The 19,658-nt window shown below is 40.9% G+C and overlaps 1 protein-coding gene across 2 annotated transcripts; it reads left to right on the top strand.

Moving 5' to 3' along the window:
* Positions 1–2: 2 nt before the first annotated feature.
* Positions 3–17,909, top strand: LOC130385531 (uncharacterized). 2 transcript variants are annotated; one of them, XM_056594049.1, is made up of 3 exons: positions 3–59; positions 8,028–16,546; positions 16,994–17,909. In XM_056594049.1, the coding sequence occupies exons 2-3, from the start codon at positions 16,299–16,301 to the stop codon at positions 17,745–17,747; spliced, it is 1,002 nt and encodes a 333-aa protein (XP_056450024.1). In that variant the 5' UTR covers positions 3–59; positions 8,028–16,298; the 3' UTR covers positions 17,748–17,909. The 2 variants fall into 2 exon arrangements, with proteins under 2 accessions (XP_056450024.1, XP_056450027.1); XM_056594052.1 differs by lacking the exon at positions 3–59 and adding an exon at positions 7,269–7,291.
* The last annotated feature ends 1,749 nt before the right edge of the window (positions 17,910–19,658 follow it).

Below are 19,658 nucleotides of genomic sequence, written 5' to 3'. Positions count from 1 at the left end.
ACCGGCAGAACACAGATCCGTACTAACAAAACTCAACGGCCAACTTTTAAACTGGACGGGTGTGTAGGAATTCGTACTGGGAATGGAGGGCAATCCAAGTATGAGTTGCTTTCATATTTTTGTGCTATTTGGTGACTCTTGTTTATCTCCGATTATTACAATAGAAACACGTTTTTGGTCATTTTCTGTTTTTGCGAAATCCCTCGTCATTTAGCAGTTTTGCATTTAGCTCTTTAAAAAAGCAAGTAAAGCAACTTCCAACTCGCTCTCTCACCCTCTCCACCCTCTCTCTCTCCCTCTGGAGAAAGAAAGGGCCCCTTTTTCTGAAACAGGGGCCATTAAGGGGCCACATGCTACATTCAGGGGCCGTGCCGGCCTTGCGCGGAGTTGTTGACGGGCAAGGGGGGGGGGGTGACCTCAGCAGGTCCGCTTCTTCTCCTAAGTTGCATTGAAACATTACTGCCCCCAATAGTTTGGGTCTGGAACTGCATCTGTGATTGTTAAATTCTCAGGTAGTTCAGCTCGTCAATTGATTGAGGGAACAGGGGCCAATCAGATTCCAGCGGGGGCTAGGGCCCCTGTGGCCCCGCCCCTAGAACTGCCCCTGGGTATAAACATCATAAATCATGCGGCTGGTGACAGCGTGAGGTCAGAACCAAATTGGCAGGAGAACTCAAGGTACAAAACGGGTTCAGACAGGACAGTCAACGGAAAACTTTAAAAACTGGTCTGATCGGTGGGAACTCATACTGGGATTGCTTTCGTAGCGGGAGCGTTAATCCGCAACTAAAACTGTATTAATGTGAGTGCTACTGAGACCCTCCACTTCTCTCTTTGTTACCTGTGTAACCTAATTAATGAAGACACTCACTAAGGCCAGTTTTTGAGGTCCCGAATGCCAAATGCAGAGAACATTTATTATTCTTCCGAGTATGCATTTAATAAGATATTGACCGGCTTCCGGTTGAGACACCGACACGATGGCAGCATAGAGTAACAGCTCCCGAGTATTTAAAATTCTCCATGCTCCATAAACATCGAATTACATTTAAGAACTGAAAATATTGAGTTAGAGGGGCAAGGATGTCAGCTAGGGGTAAAAAATAAAGAAAATAAATAAAAAAAACAGGGCAAACTGGGACTCAAAGTGGAAATGCTGACGCGGCTAGTCCTGACGGAGAACCTACGGCTAACCTAGCTTTGATCCTCCAAGAATTAAGAGACTTTCGACAGGACAATAAATTCCAACTGGAGGAAATCAAAGGAGAAATAACAAAAACCAACAATAGACTGGAGGAGGCCGAAGACCGAATCGAAAAGGCAGAAGAAAGATTACTAAATGTCGAGGGTGTTCTGTCAGAAATGTTAAAACTCCATGCTCAAATGGAGACCAAATTAACCGAACAGGAGAGCCGCTCACGACGAGTAAATATCTGCCTATATGGGATTTCAGAAGGGGCCGAAAAGGATAGTGCATCAGTGACTGAGTTTGTAGAACAACTGCTGGGAAATAACCTCGACATTGCTGATACAACAACTCTACAAATCGAGAGAGCCCATCGCTCACTTGGACCTAAGCCACCGCCACACGCACAGCCAAGATCTATCGTTGTCAAATTCGCCAGCTTCCGAACCAAAGAGATGGTACTTCGCAAAGCATGGCAAAAGAAGGGCTTGATGTTGGAAGAAACACGTATTAATGTTGACAATGATTACCCGCCACGCATTCTGCAAAGGCGAAAATAATATACCGAAGTAAGAAAAGCTCTCAAGGAGCGAGACATTAAGTTTCAAACGTTGTTTCCTGCCCGGCTGAAAGTGAAATTCCGGGAAGGAGAGAAGATATACGACACCGTGGAAGAGGCAACGAAAGATTTGTCTAAGAAGGGATTCAACGTCGTGCCTGTCAAGCAACCTGAGACAATGATGGAGCGCCTACACAAACTAAGTTGGCAGAGAAGTGGACGTGCGCGACAAGTGGAAAGCACTAGCTCTGGAACCTCTCACTACAAAGAGCGGCTGCAAGCCTTCCGAAGAGATGATCCACCCCGGAACGTGGACAGTGGATAGTACCCTGATGCAAACAGATTATCCAACTGATTCAATCTCCCGCCCTGTTTTGGTGAGTTTGATTATGTGACTGTTTAGCCCATAATAGAGCAATGTGACTATTTATGACCTAGCGACTAAGCTATATTTCTAAGAATCGGGACTATGGACATGGAACTCTGCTACATGGCCACCTCTGAGGGCCCTCCCACTTACCGAGAGGGGGGCTTTCCCTCAACGCCACCTTTTACCATCTGGTGGAGGGTCACAAACAAGACCCATACCGTGGAAGACGTTTTTATGTTTTTCTTTTTTCTTTACTTTGTTAAATGTTCAAATGTTGTTTGTTTACAGTTGTTCTTTACTGTAAAGGGGAAGTTTTTCACGCAAATGCAGGACATGACTATTGAAGTAAGCCTTAATGCAAAGTATAAGATTAGCCACATATAATGTTAATGGTTTAAATAACCCAGTCAAAAGAGGGAAAATTTTGTCAAAGCTCAAAAAAGACAAAGTCCAAATAGCCTATCTCCAAGAAACTCATCTAAATGCCACTGAACATGCCAAACTAAACAGAATGGGTATTAAACATGTATTTTCATCATCTGACAAATCAGGACATAAAAGAGGGGTAGCTATACTGCTAGCAAGAGGAGTTAATTATGAACATATGTCAGAACTCACTGATACAGAAGGCAGGTATGTGATGATAATAGGTAAACAAGAAGGAACAATTGTAAGTTTCCTAAATGTGTATGCACCTCCAGGCAGTGGATGGCTGTTTTATAGGAAAATATTTGATTTGATGGCAACAAAAGCACAAGGGGTTGTTATCTGCGGCGGGGACTTTAACATACATCTAAATCCAAAACTAGATGTTTCATCTGGTAAGTCTGAGACTAAACCTATAAGTAGGAGAATGATTGTTTTAATGACAGAATTGGGCATTGTAGACGTATGGAGAGAATTATATCCCAATAGCCGAGATTATACTTATTACTCCTCTCCACATGCAGTATACACTAGAATAGATTACTTTTTCACTTTCAGTAGAGACCTACACAAAATTGAGAGGTGTGACATAGGCCCAATCACTCTTTCAGACCATAGTCCTGTATTTATTGCCCTGTCCTTGAACAGAGAGCAACGATCTACATTATGGAGACTGAATTCAAATATATTGAACAATCCAGACACCAAGGAATTTTTATCAGCAGAAATTATCACATTCTTCGAACTAAATGATAATGGGGAGGTAACACCAGTTATCCTCTGGGATACACTCAAAGCAGTTATGAGGGGTAGAATTATTGCCATTACTTCTTCGCTGAAAAAAATTAGAAGACAAAAGTTACAAGACCTTGAGACCAAATTAAAGCATTTACAAAGGGTTCACAGTGTTACTTTAGATGAAAAGGAGAAACAAGATATAAAAGAGATAAGGAATGAAATAGAGGAAATGAGCACACAGGAAATACAAAAGAAATTTATATTTCTAAAACAACGTTACTATGAGGTTGGAGGTAAGGCAATGAAGCTTCTGGCATACAAACTAAAAAAGCAGCAAGCAGACAATACAATCTCTAAGATAAAAAACCCAGATTCTGGGGAAATTGAACACAGACTCGAAAAAATCCAGCAAAGCTTTGAAAAGTTCTACAAAAAACTCTATTCTCAGCAACATATTGATAATTCTCCTCACATTGATGCATTTTTGGCCTCACTTGACTTACCCTCGATTTCTGAAGAACAAAATGTACGATTAGCATCAGAAATAACAACTGAGGAATTAAACGCAGCCATCTCTAGGTTGAAAGCGAATCGTTCTTGTGGCCCAGATGGCTTTAGTGCGGAATGGTACAAATCCCTGCGAGAGCAGTTAGTCCCAAGACTACTAGACACATTTAACTGGGTCCTAAAGAAAAATAAAATCCCTCCCTCCTGGAAAGAAGCAACAATTTCACTAATCCCCAAGGAAGGGAAAGACAAGCTTGAGTGTGGCAGTTTTCGCCCTATTAGTGTACTAAACGTAGACTATAAATTATTTACATCAATACTGGCACATAGAATTAACAAGATTCTACCTAATTTAATACATGCAGACCAGACTGGTTTTATAAGGGAAAGGCAAACACAAGACAATTTGAGAAGAACCCTTCACATTATTAATCACATCATACAAAATGGCACAGAGGCAATGCTTATAAGTCTAGATGCAGAAAAGGCCTTCGACTCTGTCAGGTGGTCTTTTCTGTATAAAGTATTAGAAAAGTTTGGCTTTCATAAATCTATCATTGACACATTTCAAGCCCTTTATGACAGTCCTTCTGCCAGGATTAAAGTTAATGGTGCCCTTTCAAAGGCATTCACCTTGGAACATGGAACAAGACAGGGATGTCCAGCCTCACCCCTGCTTTTTGCATTATTTATTGAACCACTCAGCCAATGGATACGACAGAATTGTGAAATTAAAGGATTAAATTTACATTTTGAGGAACATAAATTAGCATTATTTGCTGATGATGTATTAGTCTACCTAACACAGCCTTCTCTGTCATTCCCTAAACTAATGACTGTTTTAGAAAAATATGGTGCTCTATCAGGATATAAACTAAATGTTCAAAAGACACAAGTGCTTACTTTTAATTATGATCCACCTAGTTCCTTGAGAGAGAAGTACCAACTGACATGGGAGGCAGAACATATACGATACCTTGGTGTTAATCTCCCAAAAGATATTTCAAAACTCTCCACCTTGAATTACGGGCCGTTAAACAATAACATTAAATCTGACACACAGAGATGGAGCCTCATTCCATTTTTAGGCCTTCATTCCAGAGTAGAATCCATAAGAATGAATGTGCTGCCGAGATTGTTATACCTTTTCCAAAGTCTCCCAGTGGAAATACCCATGAAACAGTTTATCGAATGGGATAAAATGATATCAAGATTTCTGTGGCAAAGTAAGAAACCTAGGATAAGGTATAAAACTCTCCAGTTACACAAAGATTGTGGTGGACTAGGCCTTCCTTGTCTGCGTGACTATAACTATGCAGCCCAATTAAGACCTCTGGTATGCTGGTGCAACCCATCATATTCTGCGAGATGGAAAGATATAGAGAGCAATATGTCCCATCAGATTCCTTTAGCAGCTGTTATGGCAGACAATAGATTAATGAACAACATGATGGTTAAAAATAACCCCTGGATTAACACCACTTTGAAAACATGGCAGAAGACAATAAAACTCTGTGATTTGGAAAATACACTAAAAATACTAAGATGGTGTGCTTTTGACACAGATTTCTCTCCTAATAGTCTGGACTCCAGATTTAAGACTTGGATCAATGGGGGGCTTACGACTTACTACAGTTTTTTTAAATAAAGGAACACTTAAGAGCTTTGAATTGTTGCAACAAGAGCATGGACTACAACGCCAAGATTTCTATAGGTATCTCCAGGTTAGACACTACTTTCAGGAAAATATAACCAGAGCAATAGAAGGGCAAAAGACAGGTATTTTGGAAGTACTCAAAGGAGCAATCAATTCATCAATATGCAAGAAGATTGTGTCTAGACTATATCAAGGGTTGCGTCAAGCCAGTCCAGACAACACTCTATATATTAAGGAGAAATGGGAAAAGGAAGGTGGTCTTTTAATATCTGAAGAAGATTGGGAATGCTTATGCAGACTACAATGGAGAACAACATCCTCAAATACTTGGCGAGAATATAGCTGGAAAAATGTGTCCAGATTTTTTATAACACCACTACAACAACGGACCCAATTACCTAGTATAGCCTGCTGGAGGGCCTGTGGAGCAAATGAGGCCAATCATTTTCATATCTTCTGGGATTGCCCAGTACTAACTTCATACTGGCGAGACATACACTTCCATTTGGAAGCAATCTTTAAAGTTATCATCCCATGTAGGTTTGACACTTTATACATAGGAAACATCTAATTTGACTCATGGGATTACAGAGATAAAATTTTGTTACTTATACTTCAGGTGGCAAGCAAAAAAGCAATCTCAAGAAGGTGGTTAAAACAAGACTCTCCTACCATAGGAGAATGGTTGGAGGTGGTTCATGTTATATATAAAATGGAAAAGTTAACCTACTCCCTCCGAATTCAGACTGACACATTCTCTAGGATATGGTCTAAATGGACTGGGTATATTGAACATATAGGCTTACGATCAGTTTCTGTCTGAAGCATTCTTTTTTTTTGGCTGTATTTGTTTATATCTATATATATATATGCTTGTCCTTTTTCTTTTTATTTAATCTCTCTTAGAGAGGCATAGTGAAACTCCCCCTTGTCTGAACGGTTCTTATTGTTAAAAAAATAATAATAATGGGCCTGGAAAGAAAACAGTTATTGATATGAGGTAATGACACGGATGAAAAATCCTTGTAGTTATATTTTTGTATTTGGTTTTCTTTCCTTTTTATTGTATTTTGTTTTTCCTATATATCAGGAATCTGTAAATCATAAGAGAAACTATGTAAAAGGAAAAGTATCCTACAATGTTTGAAACTTGGTGGCCTCAATAAAGATACAATTTAAAAAAAAAAGTAAGATATTGACCAATATGAAATATAAAAAAATAGATAAAAAGCAATTCAGTGGACTTACTCAAAATATTTCCTTAAATCAGTGGTTCTCAAACTTTTTACACTGAGTACCACCACAGATAATATTTGTCTACCCAAGTACCACCATTATGACAGATGTTATAAAATATAACAACATACAGTAGCGTAGGACTGTGGCCCTATTCTGCTACGCACATCTCATGCAGGAGGTACATTTGTACTTAAAAATAATATTATTTATTGTTAGCTGCTGTCAGCTGTACAAAGATGAAGCACTAGAACAGAGACACATGCCGTGTTCCAATATCTCTACTTACTAGCCTAAGTTTGAGCAGGGCGTTCCGATTCAGATCGGGCGAAAATAAGTGTACTGAAAGGACCCGGATGGTGTACTCAAAACGGTCAAGTGTGTGGCGATGTACACTTTTCATTCTCAACGGCAGCCATCTTAGCTACGTAGCGGAAGAGGGCGGAGCCAGGCTGAGCCAAAGTCGGCGCATTTTCCACATAGCCTGCATTAAAAGTCATTTTGTAGTTTTTATAGCTTTTTATAGCTGCTCGGCTTAAAGAGTGCACCGATCAAAGCGGAATGTTTATTGCGGGGGAGGAGCCGCGGCGGCAGTCGTGATCGTAATTTACGGTTAGTGCACCACGGAGTATTCGATTTGGATCAACACTGACATCTGAAAATTAGCGCACTTAGTGAGTGCGGATAGTGTACTTTGTTTAAGTGTACTCATGGAAGTATGGATATCGGAACACGGCAACGGAAACACATACACACACAGCAAGTGAGAACATGATCTCATGGTAAATTTATTTCCATTCATACAGTGGAGGCTGTTGGTTTTTAAAGTGAGGGAGGAATGACTGCGTGCCTTGTTGCCATTGGCCTGCTTGCACTGTTAGTGGCATATGGTGGCATAAGTATGTGAGACTCAAGTTGTTTCAGGGTGTTTTGGGGAACTACAAAGTAGCAGGGAGGGATAATTATGAGTGAAGGTGGCAGGTGGAGTGGAGGTGGCAGGTGGAGGGGAGGTGGCAGCAGGTGGAGTGGAGGTGGCAGGTAGAGTGGAGGTGGCAGGTGGAGTGGAGGTGGCAGCAGGTGGAGTGGAGGTAATGGAAGAGGCTGGTGGAAATCTTAACCTCCGAGGAATACTTGGGGTTGGGGTATTGTTCAGCTTCAGGTGATCAGTGTTGACCTTGTGGATAGATTTTCCTGAACTATCCCCAAGGGCAACACTTTTTTCTTCAATGTTCACCACTGTGAACGGCCCAAGAAACTCAGGATCGAGCTTTCCCCCTTTTCGCTGCAGGCTACGGACATTATTCCTCCACACCATGTCCCCCACCTTAAAGCTCTTTCTCTTTCGCAGGGATTGCAGTCTCCCTCTGGTTCTCTCCTGAACCTTCTCCAGCTTTTGCTGGACAATGTTGACAACTTTGTCCTGTCGCTCGATGTCCATTGCTACCTCCTCTTCATTGAACTGCTCCTCAAAGGACCCATCGACCTGTAAAAAAACAAATTGGTTATTTAATTTGATTACAGTTCATAACTAACGTCATTCAATAATTGTTCAAAACTGTTTTTTGAAGAACAAGAGAATATAAATAAACATTCCAACTAACCTCATAGTTTTCCTGCACCTGAGATGGATACCTTGCTTCCCTCCCAAACATCAGGAAAAATGGAGAGAAGCGGATTGTGAGCTGCCTTTTGGTGCACAAACCAAACATGACAGCATCCAGGTATCCATCCCATATGTTGGGTTTTTCTCTTGCGAGCTTCTCCAGAGCTCTAGACAGTTTAAAAAAGTTTAATGTTACCCTTTTATTTGAGTATGTTAAATGCTGTTTCTTCGATTAATAACAAGGTAATTTTATCAATTGATCTAGTTATAAAATACATCTTTTAACCTCTGTATAGTGCCATTTAATCTCTCCACCAACCCATTCGTCTGGGGGTGGTATGGGGAACAGAGACTCCTTATCCCCAAAATTTGGCACACTTTGATCTGTATGAATGGTGCAGAGAACAAATTAACCCCATTGTAACATTGAATAAATAAAACATAATAATTTGAAAGGTCAAATGTTTGCTAAAATAGCGATAAAAATACATACTTGGTTGACAAATTCTCTTCCTTGGTCAGTGAGTATTCTCTGTGGCACCTCGAATTGATAGACAATTTCAGAATGCACTTTGTGACCTCGGCGGCAGATTTGGATTTGATGGCATAGGCCTGTGGCTGTGACTATCGTGTAAAGTAGTTTACCATTACACAAATGTACGGATTTCCCTGATCAGTTATCACAAGTTTGCCAACCAGGTCCATGCCTATTAGTTCAAAAGGAACTTTGGTCTATTTGAAAAGAAAGAAAGACAGAGAAAGAGGTAATTGCTATGTCATTCACACATGAAATATGATGAATGAATGAAATGTTTACCTTTATTGGTTTATACTCTGTGCCAAGCTTGAGGTCATGTCGATTTTGCCGACACACAGTGCATTCTGATACCTAAGATATTTTCATGTGATTTGCCGTTTCTTGTGATGAATAAAGTAGAAAATTGTTAAATATGAAAGCAAAAACAAACCCAATTATCAATGTCGTGGGCATGCAAGGCCAGTAGAACCTTTGTGAAATCCCTGTCCTGGTACGAATTTGGCCGCAGTGTGCACCAATGTTGCTGCAGTGAAATTCTTTAAATAAGGCATCGGCTCAGCTGCCCCACAGACTACTTTCAACTTTTCCTCCTTGTCCGAGCCCCTGTGTCTGACATAAAACAATTCGCCGTCTAGAAGAGGATGGCAATTGTTGAGAACCCTTTAAGCCTGTTTTTTGTCAGTTTCATTGGGAAATTCTCCATTGATGAGAATCTCCCTCAACTCCTCAAACATTTGTTTCTCCATAATATAGCCTATATTATACAAATGCGCTCTTGAAACTGCTGCTGAAAAAGTGTACGTTAACTTTCTGATAACGGTTGTCAATCTATTTATGTTACGGAATTCAAATTGGAACTAATCAGACACATCCGACGTCATCGTTGTTTACAAAATGAGGCAGGTAGGTTAATTGACAGCAATGCCTCTTTTTGGATAACCCACCAGCTATCATGGATTGTGACCCATCGTGGATTGCGACCTGCTGCTTGTGGACTCTTTGATGATCGCAGACATGAATAACTGTTTACTCATACAGATATGAGGACGACAAATGACCTGAAAACATTTGGTTTGGGTTTGACTACTTTTCCCGCATGTACAGTGGGGTCGCAGAATTCGACAGTCCGATGTGATTGATTGTGACCCATCGTTGATTGCGACCTGCGCTGCTTGTGGGCTCTGTGATGATTGCGGACATGAATAATCTGGCATTAGTTCATATTTATTTCATAAATGGCAGTAAAAAAATGATAACGGTGGGCATAAAAATAAAAACGGTGGGCATTATAACAAAAACATAAATAAATAATTTATTAAGCACACCGTATGTGCTTGGCATTCATTGGCGTTTCACAGACCCATAGTATGGATAGGGAGTTTACGGTCCATCACCGTTGCTTCTTTCCCCATAAGATGCTACAGTCAGTAAGACGCTATTAGACTTGCCAACCGTCCCGTAAAAAACGGAATCGTCCCTTATTTGGAAACTAAAAGACGTGTTCCGTAATGAACTGATACGGGACGCAGTTTGTCCCGTATTTCGGGTCGTGGATGAATGAGAGTGATTCTTCTCTTCTGTCACTCACTGTGCAGACTTGCCAACCATCCCGTAAAAAACGGAATCGGTTGTCATGAGTACCGACCAATGGCAGCAGATTTGTGTGGTTGCTAGAATACATCCTTCACAGTGATTGTCTCTGCTGCTGCCTGAAGCGATCTCGCCCGACTTCATTCAACTGAAAAAACCAACAAGAATGGCTCCCCATGCTGCAGCTACCTCGTCCTCGAGTGAAGACGACGACTGTCTACCTCCTCCTCCCGGCACGCCAAAACGAAAAAAACGAAAAAGAAAAGCAAAATACAGAAAAGAGTGGGAAAGGGACTTTAAATGGATAGACAGTGTTCGAGAAGATGAGTTCAAGGCGAACTGTACAGTAGGCAAACGTACATTTTTGGTAAGCCACGGTGGTCTGACAGACGTAGAACAACATGCTTCTGGTGAAGCACACAAGAAGAACAAGACCCAGACGAGAAGTCAGGGAGCTCTGACACAGTTCCTTGTCCGACAAGCAACTCCCGAGGCTAACATGGTATGTCAAATAACTAAGCATGTTTGTTGTATGCTAGTAGTAGCCTAGACTAGTGGATACTAGTGTGAGAACAGTCAGCACCTGCGTGAGCAGAAAAAGACTCACTAGTGTATGTCTTTGTAAAATGGAAATGGTCTGAAATGAGGTCAAGTAGAAGTATAGGCTATATGATTTGACTATTTGACATTTAAGGCTTAATAAAGGGGATAGCGACATTTTAGGCCTGCACAGATCCAAGTAATGTATACTTAACATTTCAGACTATTTTCCAAATCATACCTTTATTCACACTTTGTGTTGTCAATTCATGCTGCTAAATGTTCAATATAATTAAGTATAGGGATGCACCGATACCAGGCTTGTGTGTGTGAAAGTTGGCGACATGTTAACGGTCACATGTTAAATCATGTCGGCGATTTGGGAACATTTTAAGATAAAGGATGATGACAGGAGTAAGGCAGAGTGTAAGATCTGTAATGCTACGGTGTCTAGAGGCGGAAAGGAAAGTACTTATTTTAATACCAGCAATGTGATAAAACATCTGAAGACGCACCATCCCAGCTAACACACGATGTGGCATCCCGCCCCTTAAACCTCGGCCCGGACGGGCCCGAGGGTTTGTGTTGGATGGCATATACCACCGCCATCCACTAACCGGCGACAAAGAGCCTCCCTTAGGGCTCGCTAAGGGACGAGAGTGCGAACAGCTGGCCGGGGGAAGGACGAAACCCGGAAGCCACGGCATAAGGAGCCGGCATGCGGAAAACAGGAGGAGAAGACGATCGACAGCGACCTGGAGAGGACAGCCGAACCAGCGCACCATTTAGAGGCTCACGGTGACCCTAAAGTCGTGTGCATGAGTTATTCTGCTTTGTGAAACATTAAATGCCGAGTGCGGCTTCATCAGTACGAGACTAAGTGATTTATTCCGGGAATCTGACCCACGGGGAAACGGGATCCCACAACGACCATACGGCAACGTTGCCTATAAGTCGCCATTTGGTCATGGCAACATTACCTCCTGGCAACGTTGTGGCAACAACGCCACGACGTTGCCTACAGGAAGTTGCCATAAAGTAAACAAATAACATTGCCGCGACGTTGTGGCTTGGTCATTTGCTTACGTTGCCGCTTGGTACTGTTAAAAACGTTGCAGCGACGTAGTGGTGTGGTCATTTGCTTACGTTGCCGCTTGGTAAAGCAAGTAATGTTGCGGCAACGTAGTGGTGTGGTAATTTGCTAACGTTGCTACTTGGTAACGCAAGTAATGTCGCGGTGACGTAGTGGTGTGGTCATTTGCTAACGTTGCCACTTGGTAACGCAAGTAATGTTCCGGCGACGTAGTGGTGTGGTCATTTACTTACTGTGATGTAAAACTTCAGAATTACACAGGCTGTTTGTGTCCAGCGCAAAGGTTAGCTTCAATCAGAAAATGTCGCTACTTGTATAGTTTATTTACCACTTAGTGATGACTCAATTCCCACAGCAAATATTTGTGCTCAACTAGGATTAATGTTGACCATCCAGAACTACATAACAATTCTCATTGCCACAAACTCTGATCCAGTTGTACAATATAAATGAAATATATTCATATACTGCATTGATGAATCATTTATTTTAAATGCATATACAGGGACCAAATCATGACAAATGTTAACACAACATTTTAAGTAAACTTCATGCGTTTCACGGATTCAAGTGAAAAAAAACACATTGAAGGTATAAATTGGTCAACCAGGACATAGCATAAAGGGCAAGGCTTTGGAGAGGCTGAGGTGGAGAGTATAGCTAAAACAGTGACTGCTAATCAGAATCCATCCAAACTAATGTTATTGCTGTCCAGTGCAATTTTAAGTTAATTGTATAATAATTCCACAGAACCAATATGTTGTATGGAATTGCATGAGAAAATAACCATACATTATTACAATTATTGCATTTAACAAATTATTCAATCAAAAAGTCATTAAGTGGTCCCAATCCAACATCAGTTCATTACGGAGCCCCCCAAGGGACATGGAGGAAAAAAAAATATATATCTGGTTTGCGAGATCTCGCAAAAGGCTTTGCGAGATATCGCAAAAGACTTTGCGAGATATCGCAAACCAACTTCCGGGTCAGAATTGAACTTCCGGGTCAGAGGAAAACCTCAACGATGGAGTTCGGGAGATTCATCAATGTTTATTTTGAGCTTGGCCTCAAATATTCGGACATCAAATCCATACTTGCCAGTAGGCACGCTTTCCAGATAAGTGAGAGACATCTCAAGAGGATACTGCGAGATAGGGGACACTCTCGCCGCAAGGCGTACTCTGACCTGTCGGTCCTGGTTGATTTTATTAGCCACCAACTGCAGTACTCCGGACAGCTTCACGGGTACCGATGGATGTACGCTAAATGCAGGGAGCATGGACTGCGTGTGAGGAAAGAGGATGTGTGGTTGTTGTTAAAAGAGCTCGATCCAAGAGGAGTGTCAAGAAGGCTAGCGAGACGTCTCAGACGACGAAACTACTTCTCTAAAGGGCCGAACTTCATATGGCACATTGACTCTTATGATAAACTTAAGCCATATGGCATTTGTATCAATGGAAGTATTGATGGCTTCTCAAGGAAAATGATTTGGCTCAATGCTTACACAACAAGCAGTGACCCAAAGTTGATCGGAGGGTATTACATAGAAGCAGTGCAGCGTTTGGGTGGCTGTCCCAGAGTTGTGCACGGCGATTTTGGAACCGAAAATGGCTACGTCAGAGGCTTTCAGCGTTTCCTCGTCCCCATCCAGCCAGACTGCACCATTGACAGTTACTTGGAGGGAGCCAGCACCGCCAATCAAAGGATTGAATATTGGTGGGGTTTTCTCCGTAGGGAGTGCGTGGAGTTCTGGTTAACTTTGTTTGCAGACCTCAGAGACAACGGTTTCTTTGATGGTGGGTTTCTGGATAAAGGTCTCCTTCAGTTTTGTTGCATGGGACTCATCCAGGTGAGTAAATGAATTATATACATGTGTATATATATGTAGCTTATGTGAGTGAGATATGAGGGGTAGGATTAGAGGAAGAAGAGGAAAAGTAGAAAAGGGAGAGATAAACAGAGGAGTTGACAGAGAGGGACATGAAAGGAAGAGACAGGTTGGGGGGGATGAGGGTGAATGCTACAATGTTGTGCTTGATTTAATTTGGTAGGCTAATCGCACTAGTGCGACAGGTTGTTAATGAACAGATGCTGTCTTTGAGACACAGAGAGGATGATGCACGCCACTGCTTAGAGGGCTCAAAATTAACAATCACCAAACTGGGTAAAGTAGTCGTTGTTGAGTCCAGCCGCCACTTTTGCTGGACACATCTTGTCCTTCAGCTGCAGAGAGCTGAGAGCAGTCAACAGTAGCCTATAGACACATTTTGAAATAAGCCATTGAAGAACTACTCCGAAAACATTCACAACAACCTATTTAATTTATCCTAAATTGCAGAAATATGTTTACTAATTAATGAAATAGGCAGTGTTCAATGTAGAAAGTTTGGTTTTAATTAAAAGGAAATGTTCTAAAAATGTTTATCATTAATATAATAATCATACATAAACAATATACAGTTATAGACATTCATATTATGGTTCTATGGGGGGGGAAACAATTCTGAATCAGCAAAAGTTGCTATTGGCAGGTTAGACTCTTGTCCAAATAAGTGCAGCCCTATTAATTTTTTCTACAATTATTACTGCACACAAGGATATAATATTGATTGTGAATCTCAAATGTATTGTTATGCTACTGAATTTTTGTGCTTGCTGGCACCAGTGCTACCACTTAAAAAAAATCTGCGAACAGCCCTGGATATGCATTTATAGTTCTTCCTTAATGTATTTACTATTTTTATATTCTTGCTTTTAACAGGATGAGTTGGATGACACGGCACATGTTTGGAACACACACACTATCAGGCCATCGAAAAATCCTAACGTCCCCAGCGGTCGGCCGAACGTGATGTTTGCAGTACCTGAACTCTATGGGACAAGAGACTTCCTTTCCCCAATACATAGTTTTCAGTCACGTGACTGACGCTGCCCCCTGGAGGGCAAAAAAACGGTTCCAAGATGACGGCTAACACTGGAAACGCTGGAGAACAACAACGCAAACCTGTCAATTTCCAAACGGTTTCAAGCCACGAATATTTAAATCATCTCTCCAAAGAACAAAATACCAGGTATATGTTTAAACTGCAAGTTTTGGGCACTTGCGACCCATACACTGCACCCGCCGCCGTATTTCAGCCGTTAAAAACAGCCAAGTCCCTGCCAGACCTCCAATTCGGAGATGTTTACATTTATCTTGTGGAGAATCCCTCCCCTTACACAGCCGTCAGGATGAGAGCATACAAAAGTACGGACAGTTATATGTATTTTCAATCTGGATGGGTCAATAATGCTGCCGTTTGGGAGGTGAAGGACAAGACATTTTTCATTGTCAAAGCGAAGGTGAGTGTTAATTAGCGTTATCTAACTTTGATCTGGGTTGTTAGTATCAGTTCACTTTTTCAGTCAGCATTCTATGGCAGTAGTGACAATGCATGAATATTTTGGTTAGGTTGACACAGTCCCCATATAAAAACGTTCTCCCTCCCAAATGTCAGGTAAACCATTCCTACAGGTTAAATGACTCCCAGTTGACAGCTTGGGTTGCTGTGGAGAAAGAGGGATTGGTGCGATTTGGCCACTGCACATGTATGGCCGGTTTAGGGGAAGTGTGTTCACATGTAGGTGCCATACTCTACGCTTTGCTAGCAGCTGTGAACAAACTGAGTGGCACTGCATGCACTGATAAAGCCTGTAGCTGGAACGAGCCTAGTATGGCAGCCATAAAGACAGTAGGGTATGCAGAAGGGAGCCAGATAGGTTTCACAAAGGCCTAGAGAAAGAGATCTGCTGATGGTTGTGATGACCTCCCCCCGGTCAAGATTCCACCTCCAACCCAAGATGAATGCACAGCACTCTACAGTATGCTACATTCATCAGAAAGCACTGAAAAGCAACCGGTCAGAAGTTCAATTTTGTCTGTTATCCCTGGCCATGCAAAGAGGTATATACCTCGAGCAGTGCAACTGAACATCCCAGCACCCTTAAGCCAGATGTACAAGCCCCAGCACAGGTCACTGTCACACCAAGAACTGCAGGCAAAGAGTGAGGAAGTGTTCACAGGGTTAAGCATAACAGAAGAACAGGTACAATTTTACATCAGTCAGTAAATGTGATTGAAGATATGGATGTCAGGAATGTCTAAGGCAGTAACTATGATAGCTCAAGTGCAGAAAACGTTCTCCTCAGAATTCAATAGTCACTTTTTTTTTAAATATTTTTTGTCAATAAAAGTTAATACATCACTGTTTAGATGTCACATATCACTAACTTGCTACTCTACCTTGCTACCTTTTTCAAGTGCCGTGTCATAGAAATTGAGACAAGACCACAGGCAAAATGTGCCATGTGGTTTGACCAGAAGGCAGGAAGGGTGACTGCGTCAAACATCCGAGCAGCCTGCCACACGGACCCAGACAAACCAGCTGTTTCCCTGCTGAAGAAACTGTGCTATCCAGTGGCCTACAAGGACCCAAACAACAACACACCACACTCTCTCAGGTATCCATATCCCCTTAACACTGGATAAAAGCAACACACAAAAAAAGTGGAAATCAGGATTTTCAAATAGGGCAAAAGCAACCCCAAAAGAGCTGGTGAGGGAAAGCATGACAAGTGGCAGTAAAGTTTTTAATGCAGCCATAGTCATCTTTCACAACATTGTAGGCTTATAAAAAAACACAACACATCAAATCTTCATGCAACTTGTGTGGTCTGCATGTAGATTTAAAATGTTTTTTTATAAGCCCACAATGTTGTGAAAGATGACTACGGCTGTATTAAAAACTTTTCTGCCAATTGTCGTGCTTTCCCTCACCAGCACTTTTGTGATTAACATTTACTTACCTTAACATTTACTTACCTTATCACCTTGCTGGTAAAACACAAATGATCAAGATAAATAACACATAATTTAGAATGACATTGTGTACATTTTTCTGTTTTTAGATGGGGCACTGAACACGAGGGAACAGCAGTTGAGGAGTACACCAAAACAATGGAGAGCCACCACACCAACCTCACTGTCAGGAAGGGAGGCCTGGTCATCAACCCTCAATATCCATGGTTAGGGGCATCCCCAGACGGCATATTAACATGTGACTGCCATGAAATGGGTGTGTTGGAAGTATTGGCACCCAGCAGTCTTGATAATAGCACATTGGGGGAGAAAAGTAAACAGGACAGCACGTTCTGTCTCAAAGAGGTTGGCGGTAAACTTTTCTTAAAGAGGGACCATCAATACTTCTATGAGGTGCAGACACAAATTCATCTGACACAAGCAAGCTACTGTGACTTTGCTGTCTGGGGACCGGGGAAAGGAGGGAATGGGGAAATGCACATTGAGAGGATTCTGCCCGATACTGACTTTTTTGAGTCCATGTGTGAAAAGGTTAGCAAATTTGTGCAGAAATGTGTCATCCCAGAGCTTGTAGCAAAGGTGTTCACAGCTCCTATTCTAACATCACATGACAAAAAAACATCTGAAGGCAAGGGCTGTTACTGTGGGGTCCCTGTACTGCACAATGAAGACAGACTTGAGTGTAAGTCAGGAATCTGTAAAAGACAACTCATTCATAGAAGTTGCTTAAAGTTTGACACCACACATTTAAAAATATCAAGTTGGAAATGCAGTGACTGTATACGTGAAATAGCTAAAGAGAAGAGGGATAACAAAAAACAGAACAATCTGAACAAAGTGTAAGTGTTTTATTCAACATAGGTGTGTATAGAAAATATTTAGATAGATGTATATAGACAGATAGATATATAGTACAGTTTTGTATATAGATGTATATAATTACATATATACATACACACAGTACAGTTTTGTATATAGATGTATATAGTTACATATATACATACGCACAGTAGTTTTGTATATAGATGTATATAGTTACATATTTACATACACACAGTAAAGTTTTGTATATAGATGTATAGTTACATATATACACACACACAGTACAGTTTTGTATATAGATGTATATAGTTACATATATACATACGCACAGTAGTTTTGTATATAGATGTATATAGTTACATATTTACATACACACAGTAAAGTTTTGTATATAGATGTATAGTTACATATATACATACACACAGTAGTTTTGTATATAGATGTATATAGTTAGTTACATATATACATACACACACAGTACAGTTTTGTATATAGATGTATATAGTTATTTACAGGGTTGCCACTCTTTTGGAATGTTACATTTCAAGGATTTTTCAATCACTTTACAAAAACAAATTATTTATTACATCGGGACCAATAATTCATAGAAACATTTTGTAAAAAGGTAATAAAACACTAAAATATTAAAAGTATGAATTCATTTTTGTCACTCCTTATTTCATTGATGGAAATAACAGTGACTTCACTGTTATTAAAGTTTCTTCTCATGTTCAACCCAAAGGAATAATTGAAGGAGCCAAATTTGTCAGTGCACAGCACACACAGACTATTTTATCTAGAGGTGTAAGACCTTCAGGATGCTCAGCTTCACACATTTGAATCCCAATTGTACTTTGAAGTATGGTGTACCGATTCCTTGCCTCACCGATAACTCTTTCCACATGTATCCTAACTAGGGATGTGTCGGTCGCGACTGATTCGTTACAACGAACGAATCCCGAACGTGAACGACAAGAACTGGTTCCCCAAAACAAGAAGAACTGGTTCTTTGATTCTTTTTTCAAGAAAAAAAAGATTCAGCCAATGAGAGGTAGCAATGGTGTTGGAATGGCACCTGGGTAAACCAATGACAAGGCGGTACCGTCGAATATACGCGCTTTCTCTCTCTGACGTATCTTGGGTCATACCATTCGACTCATATATCCCCCTAAATTTTTTCGAAAATAGACTTGACCTCCATCTGTTTATTGGATAAACGCATTTCCCAATCCCAGGAGTCTTTGCTCCATTCTACGTCAATTTAAGAACAAACAAAGAAATTAAACTGAAGTTCGTATTTTTTATTTATGACCATGCAAGTTCTGTAATGCCTGAACAATGAAGAATTAAATGTAAAGTAAAATAAAATTATAAATGTAAAACCATGAATGAAATATAGAGAGTAAGCAAGTGGTATAAATATTGGTGGGACGTTCGACATACTATATAGCAGGCATCTCCAAACGGCGGACTGCGGTCTTGACGGTCCTATCCGGACCCACAACCAATCAAAAAAATATATATATATAATTTTTTTTTTTTTTTTTTAAGATGTAATCTGACGTAACGAACGAATCAAAACGAACAAATCAAATAAACGAATCGTTATAGTGAACTGAACTGAAAGAACTAGTTCCCGGAAAATAATAATTTTGCCCATCCCTAATCCTAACTGATGCAAGTCCTCGTGTGGACTCTAATTCCATTGGACCCAACTGCTTTTTGCCTCTAGTGAAAGCTGGGATCTTAAGCTCAGCATTGTACAGACCAACTGAGTCTGCCACATCAAACCCTCTATCAGCTAGTATGACATCACCTGGGTTGAGGTGATCCAAAAATCCACTTCTTTCAGTCAAGTGTTTGTCTGATGTTCTCCCACCCCATCCCTTTGATATAAAATAAACTGTTCCTTGTTGTGTAATGCCAATTAGA

Source organism: Gadus chalcogrammus, chromosome 7 (genome assembly GCF_026213295.1).
Source record: "Gadus chalcogrammus isolate NIFS_2021 chromosome 7, NIFS_Gcha_1.0, whole genome shotgun sequence".
In the NCBI taxonomy this organism is placed as follows: Eukaryota; Metazoa; Chordata; class Actinopteri; order Gadiformes; family Gadidae; genus Gadus; species Gadus chalcogrammus.
This window is presented reverse-complemented; position numbering and strand designations above follow the sequence as displayed.

Bases quoted from the DNA above. Each gene is read 5' to 3' on its own strand.
- LOC130385531 (XM_056594049.1), top strand. From the start codon at position 16,299: ATGTCACATATCACTAACTTGCTACTCTACCTTGCTACCTTTTTCAAG. The intron at 16,547-16,993 runs GTATCCATATCC...TTCTGTTTTTAG, and splicing joins AACACACCACACTCTCTCAG to ATGGGGCACTGAACACGAGG.